The sequence below is a fragment of the Chanodichthys erythropterus genome, chromosome 23 (genome assembly GCF_024489055.1).
Source record: "Chanodichthys erythropterus isolate Z2021 chromosome 23, ASM2448905v1, whole genome shotgun sequence".
Taxonomy (NCBI): Eukaryota; Metazoa; Chordata; class Actinopteri; order Cypriniformes; family Xenocyprididae; genus Chanodichthys; species Chanodichthys erythropterus.
The window spans coordinates 32501483-32516349 of NC_090243.1; the positions used below are offsets into that span (position 1 = coordinate 32501483).

The window sequence follows — 14867 nt, forward strand, 5'->3', positions numbered from 1 at the left end:
GACTAATTTGGATAAATATTAGGTAGGCTACACAAGGTAGGCATTCATTTTTCTCAAGTAAAAAAAACTCCCCTAACTTAATGATGTAAACATACAGAGAGCCCTATCAGCTGGCAGTATTATTTAAAAATAACAATTTAAATATAATACATTTTTTATTATAATAACAACTTTATAAGTAAAAATATAATAAAGATGTAATACAGTACACATATCAGCCAAAACAGGTTCTGTGTGAGGGGCTGCTAGCTGACAGCGTTCGGCCATTTCTGAAAGATTTACCTCAGACGAAGGTAAGTGTGAATACATAAATCCATTTTGAAAAACATGTTTACAAGAACATAACATTATACGTTGTTTGATGTTGTAATATTTTTTAATCTGTATTTCTAGCATGTCACATTTACAAGCACCAAAACGGTATTTATTGTTTGAATTTCGTAATAAAATTGACAGAATCTGAGAGCTGAGATTTTTTTTCTATCATAAGTAACCTGCTCTGTCTAGTCTGTCGGTTGCTGTGTTCTCTTTACTTTGCGATTTTTCTGTGCGTGAGAAAATGTGTGGCGTGAGAGCGCATGAAAAGCGTCAATTGCGTGTGTCTCACATTTTATTGCATTTGTATTAGCTGTTTGAAGAGTAAAAAAAAAAATCTGTGGGTCTTAACGCAATTACAATTGGCAAGTCGGATTAAAAGGGGAAAAAATAATTAATTGGGTCGGTCCTAAATTGACAGGGTCGGTCGGGTTATAGCAAACAATAATATTTAATATTAAGGATGGCCTAATAATTATTTGAAACTTGTGAAGCTTGTGATCATATTAGCAACACAGCTAGTAATGACAGCATTCGGTTTTGTTGTTGTCATCAATTAATACACTTCTTAATTACATTACATTTTTACATTATTACATTATGTTGTCAATAAATTACCTTTATCTGTAAGTTTTGGCCACTGCCTGACATCATCTACCCAATGTTCCCTTTCACCAAACATAATTTCTTTAATGAGCAGGATGCCTTTCATTGAAATGTCATTAAAGGCACCGGCAAGTGTCACACCGTCACACTTCGCAGGCACGCAGTAATGGCGGCAGGCAAGATGAGTTTGCGGCTGATTTGTGTATAGGATTTTATATACTGCCAAAAAAAAGTCGCGGTTTAGATTTAAATAGGCAAATGCTTAAGAGTTGATGACTGGATCATTATTGCAGTGATTATTATGTTTCTAACATGTTATATGTTTGGCAACAGTTCTTCTAATCCTACAGAAGACCTAAAACGCTTGGGAGACATTCTCGTCAGTGCAGCAATGGCGGACTGTGTAAACTTGCTGTGAACTCGCTTAAGCCGAGTTCAGATTGCACGATTTTCAAAGTAGTCGGGTCACTGTTCTTTTCACACTGCATGACTATCTTGGCCAGCATTCAGTCGCTGCTGTGTTCAAACTGCACGATGGATCGGCGACAGAAGGTTTCACACTGCATGACTTTACAATAGGAAGAATCGCTGACAACTCTGTCTGGCACGCAAACTACGTTTCACAACCAAACACACGCGAGATGTGACAAGGAAACAAGACCGGAGTTATTATTATTATTAAAAACAGTAGCCCGCAAGAAGCTTGCAATACGAATTGCCTGTGCGCTGATTTGCAGCGAAAACAAGAAAAAGAAAAGAAAAATAAGGAAATGGTTGGGGAGACTGTGGATTGTGTGTTCTGCAATGAGAGTTGGACGTAAATAAATAACTTTTCAATGTTGCGGATGGTCAAGCAAATGTTTGTGGTTTCTGTTTGATAGAATTGTAATGTTTATCTGAAAAGAAGCCATGCTTGCTGATATTGTGGTCTATAACTCCTCCCCGAACTCCCCACTGCTCTGTATCTTGCTCTCTCATTGGCTGTCGGTCATCGCCGATAGGTCCAGATATTTAGCATGCCAAAATATATCACGGTGTCGGCGACTCGTCGGCGATTCTCTCAGATCACGTCTTTGCTCATTCACACTGCGTGATTGTCACTCACGTGCCTGTGATTTCGGGCATTTGTCTGCGATTTCTCAAAACCTGTCGCCGAGTCAAAATCGGGGCTAAAATCGTGCCGTCTGAACTCGGCTTTAGGGCGGTTCTATGTTAAAACGGCTGTCTCTGTCAACATTTGTGGGCGGGGCCTGTGGCTAAAGTGACATCACATTGCCAGGGATCTGGAAACTGCTTGTTCTGAGACATTGATTATGATTTATGGGGATTAAAAAAAAGGAGTGGTTTGATTTTTATCATTATACACACACTGCCAACACACATTTATAGCCAAATACCATGCAAAAGTGAATTTAGCATAGTCTTATGTGCTCGACTCATGTATTGCCAATACAAGATCTTGACCAAAAATTTATCCACTTCTTGCTGAAAATAAATGTTGTGATGTTATTTCCATCAAGAGGTGTCTCAATTTTTGGTCAAGATCTTGTATTGACAATGCAAGAGTCGAGCACTCTATAAAGTGTCCTCCAGCACATCCCAGTGACTTTCAATTAATTTAAGGTCTGGACTTAGAGGTGCCAATTCATGTGTGAAAATGATTCTTCATGCTCCCTCCCAACCATTGTTTCATAATTTGAGCCTGATGAATCTTGACATTGTCATGATGTGTCTTTCTATATGGTTGTTTATGAAATGAATAGCTACACACTCCATCAATTAGGGTTAAAAGAACTGTTGCCAAACATATAACATGCTAGAAACATAATAATCACTGTCATAGACTCTTAAATATTTTTCTTTATTTTCTCCAACAACTCCAACAAGCATGTAGAATGATGCATAAAACAAATGCATAAGTACAAAAGGGAGTTAAATAATAAATCAGCTCCACTGTGAATTCCATGTGATCAAGGGCTTAATGTGTTTCATTTAAAAACATTATAATAGTAATGCGTCCAATCTTTTGACTGGTACTGTAATTTAAACCATAATAGGCCTATACTAAATTTTCTTCACATGATGTACAATTATACATGCATGCATGAGATCACAAAAATCAGGTTTTCTGTCAAGAGTGGACATTATATTAATGTTAACAGCTGATATGATTCTGTTATCAGAGTGGTTTTTCACATAACCTACCTGACTGAAAGGGCTCAAAATTCTCTTTCACTTGCCATTTCAAAAAATCCACTTGTCCTGACAGGCATTAATGTTGAGCCCGCCTGTGTGCTGGGGCTTAGCCCCGGATGGCCCGGGCCCAATTTAAACCCTGCTAATAATACACCCACATTAAACTCAAATTCACTGGTTCGTGGTACCTTAATTCATGCTTTAACAGTAGAATTAGAACAGTAGAACTTCCATTTTTTAACTAAGCAGTAATAATACATTGTTAAATAAGCATATAACGTGATACAATAATTACATTCAGTCCTGCATTAACAGTGTGATTCAGTTTGTTTGTTTCTTCAACCATTGTTCTTTGGATTTGATGTTTCTGATCAATGAGTTTTCGACTAAAGAACTGACAGTTATTGAGGACTCCCTCAGGGAATGTAAAAAAGAATTTGAAACCACTTATGAAAGAAAATTCAACATGAACTGGATGAATTTCGTGAGAATCTACAGAAATTCAAGTTCTGGAAGTTCCAACGGGACTGTATAGATTACTTGGACAACAAAGTCTATAAATGGATGTCCGGCACAACCCATAGGTATCATCATGACACTAGAGGGGCACAGTTTCGCCAGTTCTCGGAATCAAATTCATCTGCGTCCTCTGTAACTACTTTCTCCAGTGCAGCCTCTAGCTTCAGAAAATCTTTTTTTGGAACCGACCCGAAGATTGGAATGCACAAAAACAAGAAAAGGAAACCAACGAGGAGAGGTTAGAGAAAAACATGGCAGGTAAACTCAATTGATCTCATCAACTCTGATGCAGGGGATATTGAAAGAGACAATGAGGTATTTAATTGATCAATTACAGCTATCTAACAAGTAACTTGACTGAAAAGAAAGGTCTGTCTTTCATTCCTTCCCCTGTTACTTATTCTTTTTTTGTGAAAATAGAGTTATTTAAATTGAGACAAATTCAATTAAAAACCTTTTTTGGACCATCAACTATGGTTGAAAATGAGTTTTTCTAAGATGTTCAAACCCAAGAGTACATCACTCCTGAAACAACTAATCATTCTGTAAACACCTTTTGAAAATTGGTTGATAATGATGTAAATAAATTGTTAAACATGGAAAACTGATACTACTGATTGTTTTTAAAATTAAAATACAATCTTAAAATACCGTTTTTATTTTCAAACACAGAACCACCATGGGTACTCTGTTAGCTCCAAATTAAACAAGTCTCTTTATGGGTGTAATGTTATGGGTCCAATGTAGATGAGAGAAGGTCAAGTTAAAGCTTCTTTTAATAATCAAAGTAAAGAACTGTAATCCACATGAAAGAAACACAACCTGAGGGTGCAAAGCACAAACAATACCGGACAAATATTGAGAACTGTGAAGGAACCTAAATAGACATGGTGATGAACTCATTACAGACAGGTGTGAGCATCACTGAATGTCCATGTCCACAAATGACTGGTGGGAAACTAGAACAAAGAAAACATTTGACTAAAGACAAACGACCTAAGTCAATTAAAATGAAACTAACTGAACATAAATCTTGCACCGTAAAATGGCTGAGGAGGTGGTTCCGAAGGCGGATGAGGGACTGGCGAAGGAGGAAGCTACTGTGGAAGAAACTAGGGTGGTGCTGATGGTGGTAGGAGCCAGGGAGGAGTGTGGATGTGAGGACTGACCAGGTGTTGACCCAGAGTACAGCTAGGATAAATGCCCCTGGTGGATTCCATGTTTGGAGGAGCCAAGGTGATGATGGCCTCAACACCAACACGGGGACGAGGGACGGAGCTGATGGAGATGGAGCCCTAGGTGAAGACAGAGAGTTGCTGGGACCAGACTACACCTCAAAGAAGCACGTGGCAGCACCCAAAGCACAAACAATACTGGACAAATACTGAGAACTCAGTAGGAACTTAAATAGGCATAATGATGAACTCATTACAGACAAGTGTCGGACCACATTATTGAATGTCCAGGGTGACAAATGACTGGCGGAAAACCAGAACAAAGGAAACGTGATTGAAGACAAACAAAATAAAAGTCCATGAAGATGGAAATAACTAAACATAAATGTGACAATGGGGAAATCTGAGTCAGATTATGTTTACCATAAAAATACCATAACTTTTTTTAGTAAATGTAAAGATGTGGTTACTTTAATAGGGCCCGAGCACCGAATGTGTGAGGACCCTATCGGAATTGCTCCATTTATTATTAGGGCCTGAGCACCGATAGTGTGAGGACTCTATTGTAATTGCTCAGTCAATTCTTCTTCTCCGAAATGAATCACATTTTTGAGGGCCTAAACATGCTTGAAAACTTATGAAACTTTGCACGCGCGTCAGAAGTGGTAAAAATTTACATCTGTTATGGGTCTCAGAATTAGGTGTAGCAAAATGGCTCGATAGTGCTACCTACAAAATTTCAATTAAACGCCCTTCACGCTACATTTCAAGTACAAGTATAAAATTCAGTACACATCTAACAGCCCAATACCATCTGAACACCCAAGATGATGTTCAAGATGGCACTGCGCATGGCAGCCACAGTGCTTAGCTCTTCAGTGTTTGTTCTGTTTTTGTTAGTTTTTACTGTTTTTCAAACACCATCAGTTTTACCAGGGATGAACTGCTGGACATTCGGCAGTACACACCACAAAATCTTTTACCAGATTTCAATTATTCAGACGTTTTGTTGAATGTTGTAGTCAGCGGAGCGGCAAGCGCTGTTTAGACGCTTCAGGACGCGCAGACTCGGAAAGCGTGCATCGGCGCCCTCATGAAGCTCAGACAGCCCGGATTAAGAACGCTGCTGCCTAGCATCCATCTGGAATCTCCGCTCCCTGCCCAACAAAACGGATGAACTCCTTCTGCTCTCCCGGACAAATAAGGATTTTTCGAACTCTGCTGCTCTGTGCTTCACGGAAACCTGGCTGAACAACGCCATTCCGGACAGCGTGTTAAGTCTGCCGGGCTTTCAGCTGTTTAGATCAGATCGTGACGCAGAATCAACGGGGAAATCGTGCGGCGGCGGGACATGCTTTTACATCAACGAAAGATGTAACGGTGTTAAAGAAGATGTGCTGTCCAGATCTTGAAACACTCTTCATTAACTGCAAGCCGTTCTATTCGCTGCGGGAGTTTTGCTCGTTCATTCTGGTGAGTGTCTACATTCCTCGGCAAGCGCACGTGAGCTCGGCTTTACAGATACTCGCTGATATGATCACAGAGAGCGAGCAACAACACCCGGACTCTGTTTTAATCATTCTCGGGGACTTTAATAAAGCGATTCACTCACGTGAACTGCCCAAATACAGACAGCATGTTACTTGTCCCTGTCACGGTGCACACAAGAACAAGATGGTAAGATCCAAGTGCAGCGATGTTTATTATGGGAAACTCCAAGCATGTAATCCAGAACACAGGCAAAGGTAAAGCTCCACAAAAACAGTCCAATACAAAAAGGCCAGAGAAACAAAGTGCACATAACAAAATACAACAAACCACAACTGAGGACAGAAACAACTGAGATAAAATAGACAGACACTGATTACAAAATACGTGACAGCTGGGTGTGATGATGTGATAATTGGATAATGAGTCCGGCAGTGCGTTATGGGTAGTGTAGTCAATAGAGTGAAAACAGTCCAGGATGGAGTGCCCTCAAGTGGCTAATTCGGGCACTCTCACTGACGGTCGTGACAGTCCCACCAGAGACAGTAATATACTCAACCATTGTTACACAGCAATAAAGGGTGCATATCACTCTGTCCCACGGGCAGCTTTGGGGCTCTCTGATCACTGTCTAGTTCATCTCATACTGACCTACAGGCAGAAACTAAAATCAGCTAAACCTGCAAGGACTGTAAAGAGATGGACCACCGAAACAGAGCGGGCTTTACAAGCCTGTTTCGAATGGACTGATTGGAGTGTATTTGAAGCTGCTGCCAGCGATCTGGACGAGCTCTGTTACGTCATATATCAGTTTCTGTGAGGATCTGTGCATTCCTACAAAGACTCATTTAACTTACAACAACGACAAACCCTGGTTCACTGCAAAACTCAGGCAGCTCCGTCAGGCCAAAGAAGATGCTCGCAGAAAAGGGGACAGAGTCTTGTACAAACAGGCCAAATACACACTGAAAAAGGAGATCAGAGTGGCAAAGAGGAATTATTCTGATAAACTTCGGAATCAGTTCTCTTCTAATGACACAGCTTCAGTGTGGAAAGGTCTGAAAGACATCACCAACTACAAGACACCATCCCCCAGCTCTGTGGAAAATCTGGCAGACGATCTGAATGAGTTTTATTGCAGGTTTGAAAAATCACCATTCACACCTCCAACAACCCCCATCTGCTTTTTACACCATCATCCCATCACTCCTCCAGCCCAAACTAACTCAGCTCTCCATGCCCACCTCTGTCTGTCAGTGGATCACCAGCTTCCTAACAGACAGGCAGCAGCTAGTGAGGCTGGGAAAATTCTCATCCAGCACCTGCACCATCAGCACCGCCGCTCCTCAGGGCTGTGTTCTCTCCCCACTGCTCTTCTCCCTCTACACCAATGACTGCATCTCTAAAGACCCCTCTGTCAAGCTCCTGAAGTTTGCGGATGACACCACACTGATCGGACTGGCTGAACAGCTGGCTGTCTCGTGCAGTCTTAACAACCTGGAGCTTAACAAGCTCAAGACAGTGGAGATGATTGTGGACTTCAGGAGAAACCCCCCTGCTCTCCCCCCACTCACCATCATGAACAGCACTGTGACTGCAGTGGAGTCATTCAGGTTCCTGGGCACCACCATCTCCCAGGACCTGAAGTGGGACAACCACATTTAGTCCATTGTGAAAAAGGCCCAGCAGAGGTTGTACTTCCTTCGCCAGCTGAGGAAGTTAAACCTACCACAGGAGCTGCTGAAACATTTCTACTCTGCCATCATTGAATCCATCCTCTGCACTTCAATTACCGTCTGGTTCAGCTCAGCTATCAAATCTGACCTCAGAAGACTACAGAGGGTAGTCCGGTCTGCTGAGCGAATCATTGGTACAACCCTCCCCACTCTGTGATTACAGCTCCAAGAACTGTACATATCCAGAGTGAGAAAAAGGGCAAAGAAGATCACTCTGGACCACTCACATCCAGCACACTCCCTCTTTGAACTGTTGCCATCTTGGTCAACGCTACAGAGCCCTGAGCACCAGAACGACCAAACACAGGAACAGTTTCTTCCCTCAAGCAATCCATCTCATGAACACTTGACAAACACGGATGTAGCGAATTAACTCAAAGGGGAAATATTAATAATTATTCATACCTCAGTATGATTTATTAATTATGATTAATTATGAATATGTAAATCTGTTAATCAGATTTACTGGATATAGCTACATTATTCTTAATATTACAATCAATTAACCTGTTGTCCAGGGGACACTTAGTGTTGATTGTTTAATAATTCTAAGAAATGTTAAACTCCAGGTTATGGAAAAATAACATTCTTATCGCACCATGCTACTTAGAGCATAGGTTCGGGTCTAAATCATTTAAGGAGCAGTTTATTAGCAGATGGAGTCAGAACCAAACATGTATTGTGCACAATCTTTATTAACTAACTCACAAACACATAACTAAACTAACAAACACATAACATACAAAAAAGGTCACACACACATAGGTAAGAATGAGTAATGATAGGGTTGAACCGGAAGAGGTACTGTTACTAGAGCTATAGGAAATGTCAAAGACAATCTGGAGAGGACTCATCAGTTTCTTTTAGCAATATCAAGGTAAGTCTTACAAATCAATACTAAATCGCTGTTTAGCATTAAAATGTACGATACTTGCGAGGTGCCCTTAGGCTGAGGAGCGTCGATCTGCAGGTTGAGGATAAATCTTGAAGTTATCATCTGAAGTTGTTGCCAGTCTGTTGGGTGATGAGCACATGGCTGGGTGTTGTAGGCCGGGGGCCTACCAGCCTTGCGGGCCGGGCCTAGAGAGGCCGGCCGCAAGGAGACCTGTTCGGTTTGTCCAGAAGCAAGGAAGAAGAGAGGGAGTGGCACTGTTCGCTGGTTTTTTAACCTCTGGTCAAAGTCACACCTCTCAGTTGTTGACCGGACCAATGAAGATGTTGTAATTCCGGGTGGCAACACCCCTCCTGTCAGGGCTTTTACAACCCAGAAAGATTAACAAGCTGATTTCTTGAATCAGAACTGTTAAAGATTCTTGTTGCACAGGTATGGAAATACCGCATACACAAGCATTTAAATCTTCCCGCTACGAACGTATAGACACTAAACATGGCATGATTGAAGTTACCTTAAATGTCATATAACTTAAAAATAAAACATTTAAATACAATGACTGCAATACAACACAGTAATAATAGATACCATTTCCTGAGAATATGCCTGTTCATTTATAGAATTAATGCAGTAACGTCTTTGTTCGGTGTGGAAAATGCAGGGAAGATGCAGATTTCATGTGTCTCTTCTCTGCTCTCAATGTGGAAGCACATTCCTCAGTGCAATAAACTTCTCGGGGGATGGGGACAGTCAAATCCCAGAGTGAGCCTAAAACTATTGGTGAACAAACAAATAATTGTGTCTGATTTGTTTCAGTCATTACACGGAACACACAACACGATTACACATTATTTACTTAAAACACTTATTTATATCTCAATTTGCACACATAACAGTACATACAAATGTTTATATATTGTTTTTTGCTTTTTTTGCACTTTGTCTATCTTGTAAATTTGTATATTATTATTTTATTCTTTTTATTATGTGTCTTGTCGCTGTCACTCTGTTGCACTGTGGAGCATCTGTCACTAAAACAAATTCCTAGTATGTGTAAACAACATACCTGGCAATAAAGCCGTTTCTGATTTTGGTTCTCAAAAGGACATGAAATATTTGTAATTTTCTCTGCAAAATTTTTGCAGTTTTTTGGCATTTCCAGATGTTGTACTTTAATGAACTCCTCCTAGAGATATAATCGGATAAGCATCATATTTGGTAAGTCTAATCTAAAGGCCTTTGCGATGTTAAATTGCGAAGATCTTGCCACCTGTTGGCAACAGGAAATGTCATGTTTTACGCTGTGATTAACAACTCATTGAAATTTAACCAGGACAACATCATATTTGGTCAGTCTAATCTTAAGGCCTTAATGATGTTAAATTGAGAAGATCTTGAGTTTTCGTTGAACCGTTGAACAGTCCGTAGCGGACTGACAAATTCTGATGTTTCGCCTTGAAAGAGGAAGCTTTTGTAAGTTAGGCATACTATGTCCGATCTGCCCCAAACTTCACATGTGTGATAAGAGTCCAGGCCTAAAGACATCTATATGCCAATATTCAGTTAGTCATAGCGCCACCTGCTGGCAGCAGGAAATGACATGCTTTACACTTTAATTCATTTCCAGAAACACATTTCAATATGCCACAAAGTACCAAACATACTAGAAATACGATAAATCATGCAACACTTGGCTAAGTGCTAATGTTTGCATTTAACTCCACGAAACAGGAAGTTGTTGTAACTCAGGCATACAATGTCCAATCTGCTCCAAACTTTGGAATTAATTACTGGAATTCATACAACATTATTCAACTTTATCAATTCTAGACTAGAAACTATTTCACTCTCTATGTAGAGGTATAAAAATACGATTCATTTGCTAGATGTGCTAATTCTAAAGAAAAAATAACAGCTTAAAAACTATAGTTTCTACAGCTATTAGCTGAAAGGATTGTAGTTTAGAGACGATCCCTAAATTTGCGAATATCGACCGTCCAGTGTCAAGCCAACTTAATGCCAGTATTTCACTGGGAAACGCTTAGTGTAAAACTTTGCACGTTATATCCATATTCTGAGTCAACCTGCTTGCCTGTAGCCTAGATCCTACTTTCTCAATAATGTGCATGTTTGGTGGTCTTTTATATCACCGTCTATAAAGATAAGTTAAGCATATTCTATATGTCCCGACAACAGGGGAATCCTGGAGTATGACGTATTGAGGCAAACCCCAGTACTGCAGCACAGCTGTGATATAAAGTTAAGGAAAGTTATATGTCTATCTCAGATTTAACGTTTGAACTGTACATCAGCATCGGGGAATAACGTTTTTATCTCGTTCACGGTAGAGAAAGCTGTTTACATGTAGGCTACACAGGGAAAGTAACAGTGAAGACATTGAATTAGGTGTAAACACAACTGTTGTGTCTTTATCAGCTTTTTTGCATATTTACTGGCCCTGATAATCATCGCACATACACTTACCGCTTGCTCCGTTAATGTAAATCCGTTTTCAGTGTATCTGTGGGGCATTAAAAAGCATTAAAAGTCATTAAATGGATTTTGTGAAAATTAAGGCCTTAAATGTCATTAAAAAGCATTAAATTTTATTCCTACAGGCATTAAAATTTTTTAAATAGTTTTAAAAAAAATAAAATAATACTACCACTTTATATTGAATATAGCCTTCATAATTAATAACTTTAATTTTCTGTGGTAAAATATGTACATTGGTGTGATACACACACGTAACCAGTTTGGTAATTGCCTCTGGCCGGTGCAAAGTTGTCGTAACGCTGTTTTGGACAGCGGCGGGCTGTGACCTGGAGACGGAAGGCTGCATCAGTTTTGCCAACTTAGCGACTTTTCAGACTCCTTTTGCGACTTTTTTCCAAGAAAGCGCGTTGTTAACCTGATCTAGCTTCCGAGACCCACCGGTACTGCCGCACGAGCATGAGATCTTGCTTTGCTGCCGCTGGCGCAGTTCACTCTGCATCTGCTGTTCAGTGAGTGGCTGAGAACAAATAAAATAGATACTATTGCTTTCTAACCTGACTGAGTGATCATTTTACGTGTACATATAACATTAGCCAAAATCACAGCAACTGTCTTTATCTTATGTGTATTGTGATTTTGTCAGACAACGTCTTGATTATAAATCAGGATGTATCACTGGTTTAACATCTCAGGGCTTGATACTAACGCTTTTCAATTAGTCCGGGATAAGTGGATTTTTTGAAGGCAAGTGAAAGAGACAAAAAAAAAAAAAACCTGAGAATGATTTTATTACATTTAGTGTAAGTGGCGATCGATGGTGAATGATAATAGGCTGTATAATGTACTGATGATAACAAGGTTGCGCTGTTGAGGCTCGCGCATCATCTCGAGGAGAAATGGAAACATGAGTGAAGCACACACAAAAAGAATCTCAGTTAAACATATTGCGGTAAAAATTCAAAATGTGGAGTTTTTATAATTTGATACAGTTAAGCAATAGGTATCACACGACCAAGAATGCTGTTTTCCTAAATAGGCTACCATCATGATTAAAAATGTGTTAACAAATAGTTAATATTAAAGGTACAATATGTAAAATTTTTGCAGTAAAATATCCAAAAAACACAAGGCTAGTGTTATATATTTTGTCCAGCTGATTACTAATAATATCTCTAATGTTTTCAACTACTTGTAAATCATGAGAAAATTCCCATTCTAAACAGTGACACGGGGCAGTGCAGTCGCCTGTCAATGACGTTAGTTACCCTTTGTCAGAGCGGCTCTGCCCTTTGCTACCGCCTTTACTGACGTAGAAACCACATGACAACAGTGCCGTGGACAAATGCGGAAGTAGTGTCTAGCGTCCAGCAAACCACTAGCTTGCTTCAAGCAGTTCCTTATTTACTTCTTGCACGTTTTATGGTGGATTGTGTTACTTATTTATGGAACATAATTACTGTTTACCATCTGCCGCTGGTTCTGTCGACAAGGACAGCTCCCGTAAACTCATGACCGGAAAAGCGGAAGCGGCGCCGGCGACTGTGTCATAATAAAAGTCCCGCTGCTCGTGAGGCGTGTGTTGATCAATCGCTCCAGCTCCTCGTTCAGCTCCACAACACTTGCTCCTGTTCTGCTTCATACTACAGTAACGTTAATAATCGCATCCACGAACATGAGTTCTTCCAGACTCCAATCCCTATTCTTTTGCACCGTCCATTGAGATGGAGACCACATGTCCCAAGTTTCTGCTCTAAAACTTGGCGTCATCAAACTACGCCTTTGTTTTGAATAGGCTTCTAGCGACCTCTAGCGGAAAAAAATATCACAAATTGTACCTTTAAGTCACTTACATTTTAAAAGGAACATTGACTGTTTTTATTCTATTTTAGCAGTGAAAATAGTTTCAAACAAAAATCACAGCAGAACCATAGCGTAGCAACACTCACCCTGCATCCCAATGTGCATCCTAGTCACCCTATCCGCCCTAAATAGTATTGAATATTAATAATGTTACATACTATTTAGGATGGATAGAATGTTCATTGAGAACAGCCTTGTTTTCGTTACTGAATGATTCAGCAATTTGAAGCATTTTGAGTCAAAGATTCAGTGACCCATTCATAAACAACTGCCTCATTCTTGAATGAATCAGCCATTGGAATGAATCGTTTAATTGAATGATTCACTTATTAAGACGGTTACTTGATGCCACCTACTGGTGGTTTAGTTTAATTTTTTAAAAGTATAATTTCCCCCCCAACATTTCTTACAATCCTATAACATTATTTAATACAGGTGTTAGTGTTGTCAAAAGTACCGGTACTTCGGTACCAAGTCGGTACTGAAATTTTGAAAATGTGACGATACCAGCATTTCTGTAGTACCGGTAGTACCGAGAATCCGGGTATATTCGGTACCCACTGATAGGGCTGTGGCAGTATTTACACAAAGCTTTGTTTACAAAATAAATAATAGGTTAGCAATTAAATGTGACATCGCAGCCATGGAAACATTTTGGTTCATGCCGAATGAGAGAGGTACGAGAGTCCATAAATTAAACTTTGTATTCTGTTCTGCGAATCGCGATCTGGTCACCTGATTATCAGAGAATTAAACAATATTCCATTAGTTATTCCACTGAACATAGAATCTCTGTTTCTTTTCCCAAATCTTCACTCATGCAGGGGATTATAAACGTTTCTTTCGTTCGTATTTAGGCCTATTAGGCTATTCGCATTCTTTACTGTGGTAAAGTAGAAAAAACACCGTAGGACAGAAACCTTTTTGCTTGCACGTCAATTTCTATTTAACAAAGTTTGCGCTTGTTATTAGACTTTATAAGGCGCATCAAGTTTATTTGTATATCGCGTTTCACACACGCCAGTGATTTTTACTTTCGTTTTCTCTGGCAGCGCTAAATCAAACATTGCCTGAATGTCTTTCCCCTGCGGAGGATAAAACTCGCTCTTCAGACCTTTTACAACAAGTGTCAGTTGCTTGTAACATCAGGAGATAACATGAAGGTATTATTAAAGAGAAATGGTCTCTTTCCTGCTCGTGTCCCACATCCCTCTCAAAGCGGTAGACTATATCAAAGACTAGAATAACGGGACTTAAGCTATATGACGCATATTTGTGTGGAAATAAAAAAACATTTTTTTTTTTTTTTTTGTAATAATATTTAACTTTCTTAAACCAATACAGTCAGGCTACCATTATTTACCGATATTTATTTCATAGTTTTACAGGCTGTAGTGTGTTGTTTCACTGACGGAATAGCTAAAATAAAAACGCACGTCTGTTAGCCTACCCCTGTTGAAAAAAAAACAGCTTATGCTGGTAAGGTAGGTTTTGAAGCTGGTATGCTGGTTTGAGCTGGTTTATGCTGGTCCAGGACCTTCTTAGAACCAGCATGGACCAGCACTTGATCAGCATGGACCAGCT

At 39.8% G+C, this 14867-nt stretch overlaps 2 protein-coding genes across 6 annotated transcripts in view; one reads left to right on the plus strand and one right to left on the minus strand.

The window, feature by feature from the left end:
- gnal (guanine nucleotide binding protein (G protein), alpha activating activity polypeptide, olfactory type) overlaps positions 1-14867 on the plus strand; it is a 213864-nt gene that overhangs the window by 164530 nt on the left and 34467 nt on the right. The window lies entirely within an intron of this gene.
- mppe1 (metallophosphoesterase 1) overlaps positions 1-14867 on the minus strand; it is a 323001-nt gene that overhangs the window by 20206 nt on the left and 287928 nt on the right. The window contains exons 9-10 of one of the 2 annotated variants that reach the window (XM_067377834.1): positions 11412-11448; positions 9642-9701 (exon numbers count right to left, since the gene is read on the minus strand). The exons of the other annotated variant lie outside the window; for it this stretch is intronic. Of the exons in view, the coding sequence (XP_067233935.1) occupies positions 11440-11448 (9 nt within the window). The 3' untranslated portion in view covers positions 9642-9701; positions 11412-11439. Of the gene's footprint in view, positions 1-9641; positions 9702-11411; positions 11449-14867 lie in introns of those variants that run through there. 2 annotated transcript variants of the gene reach the window in all.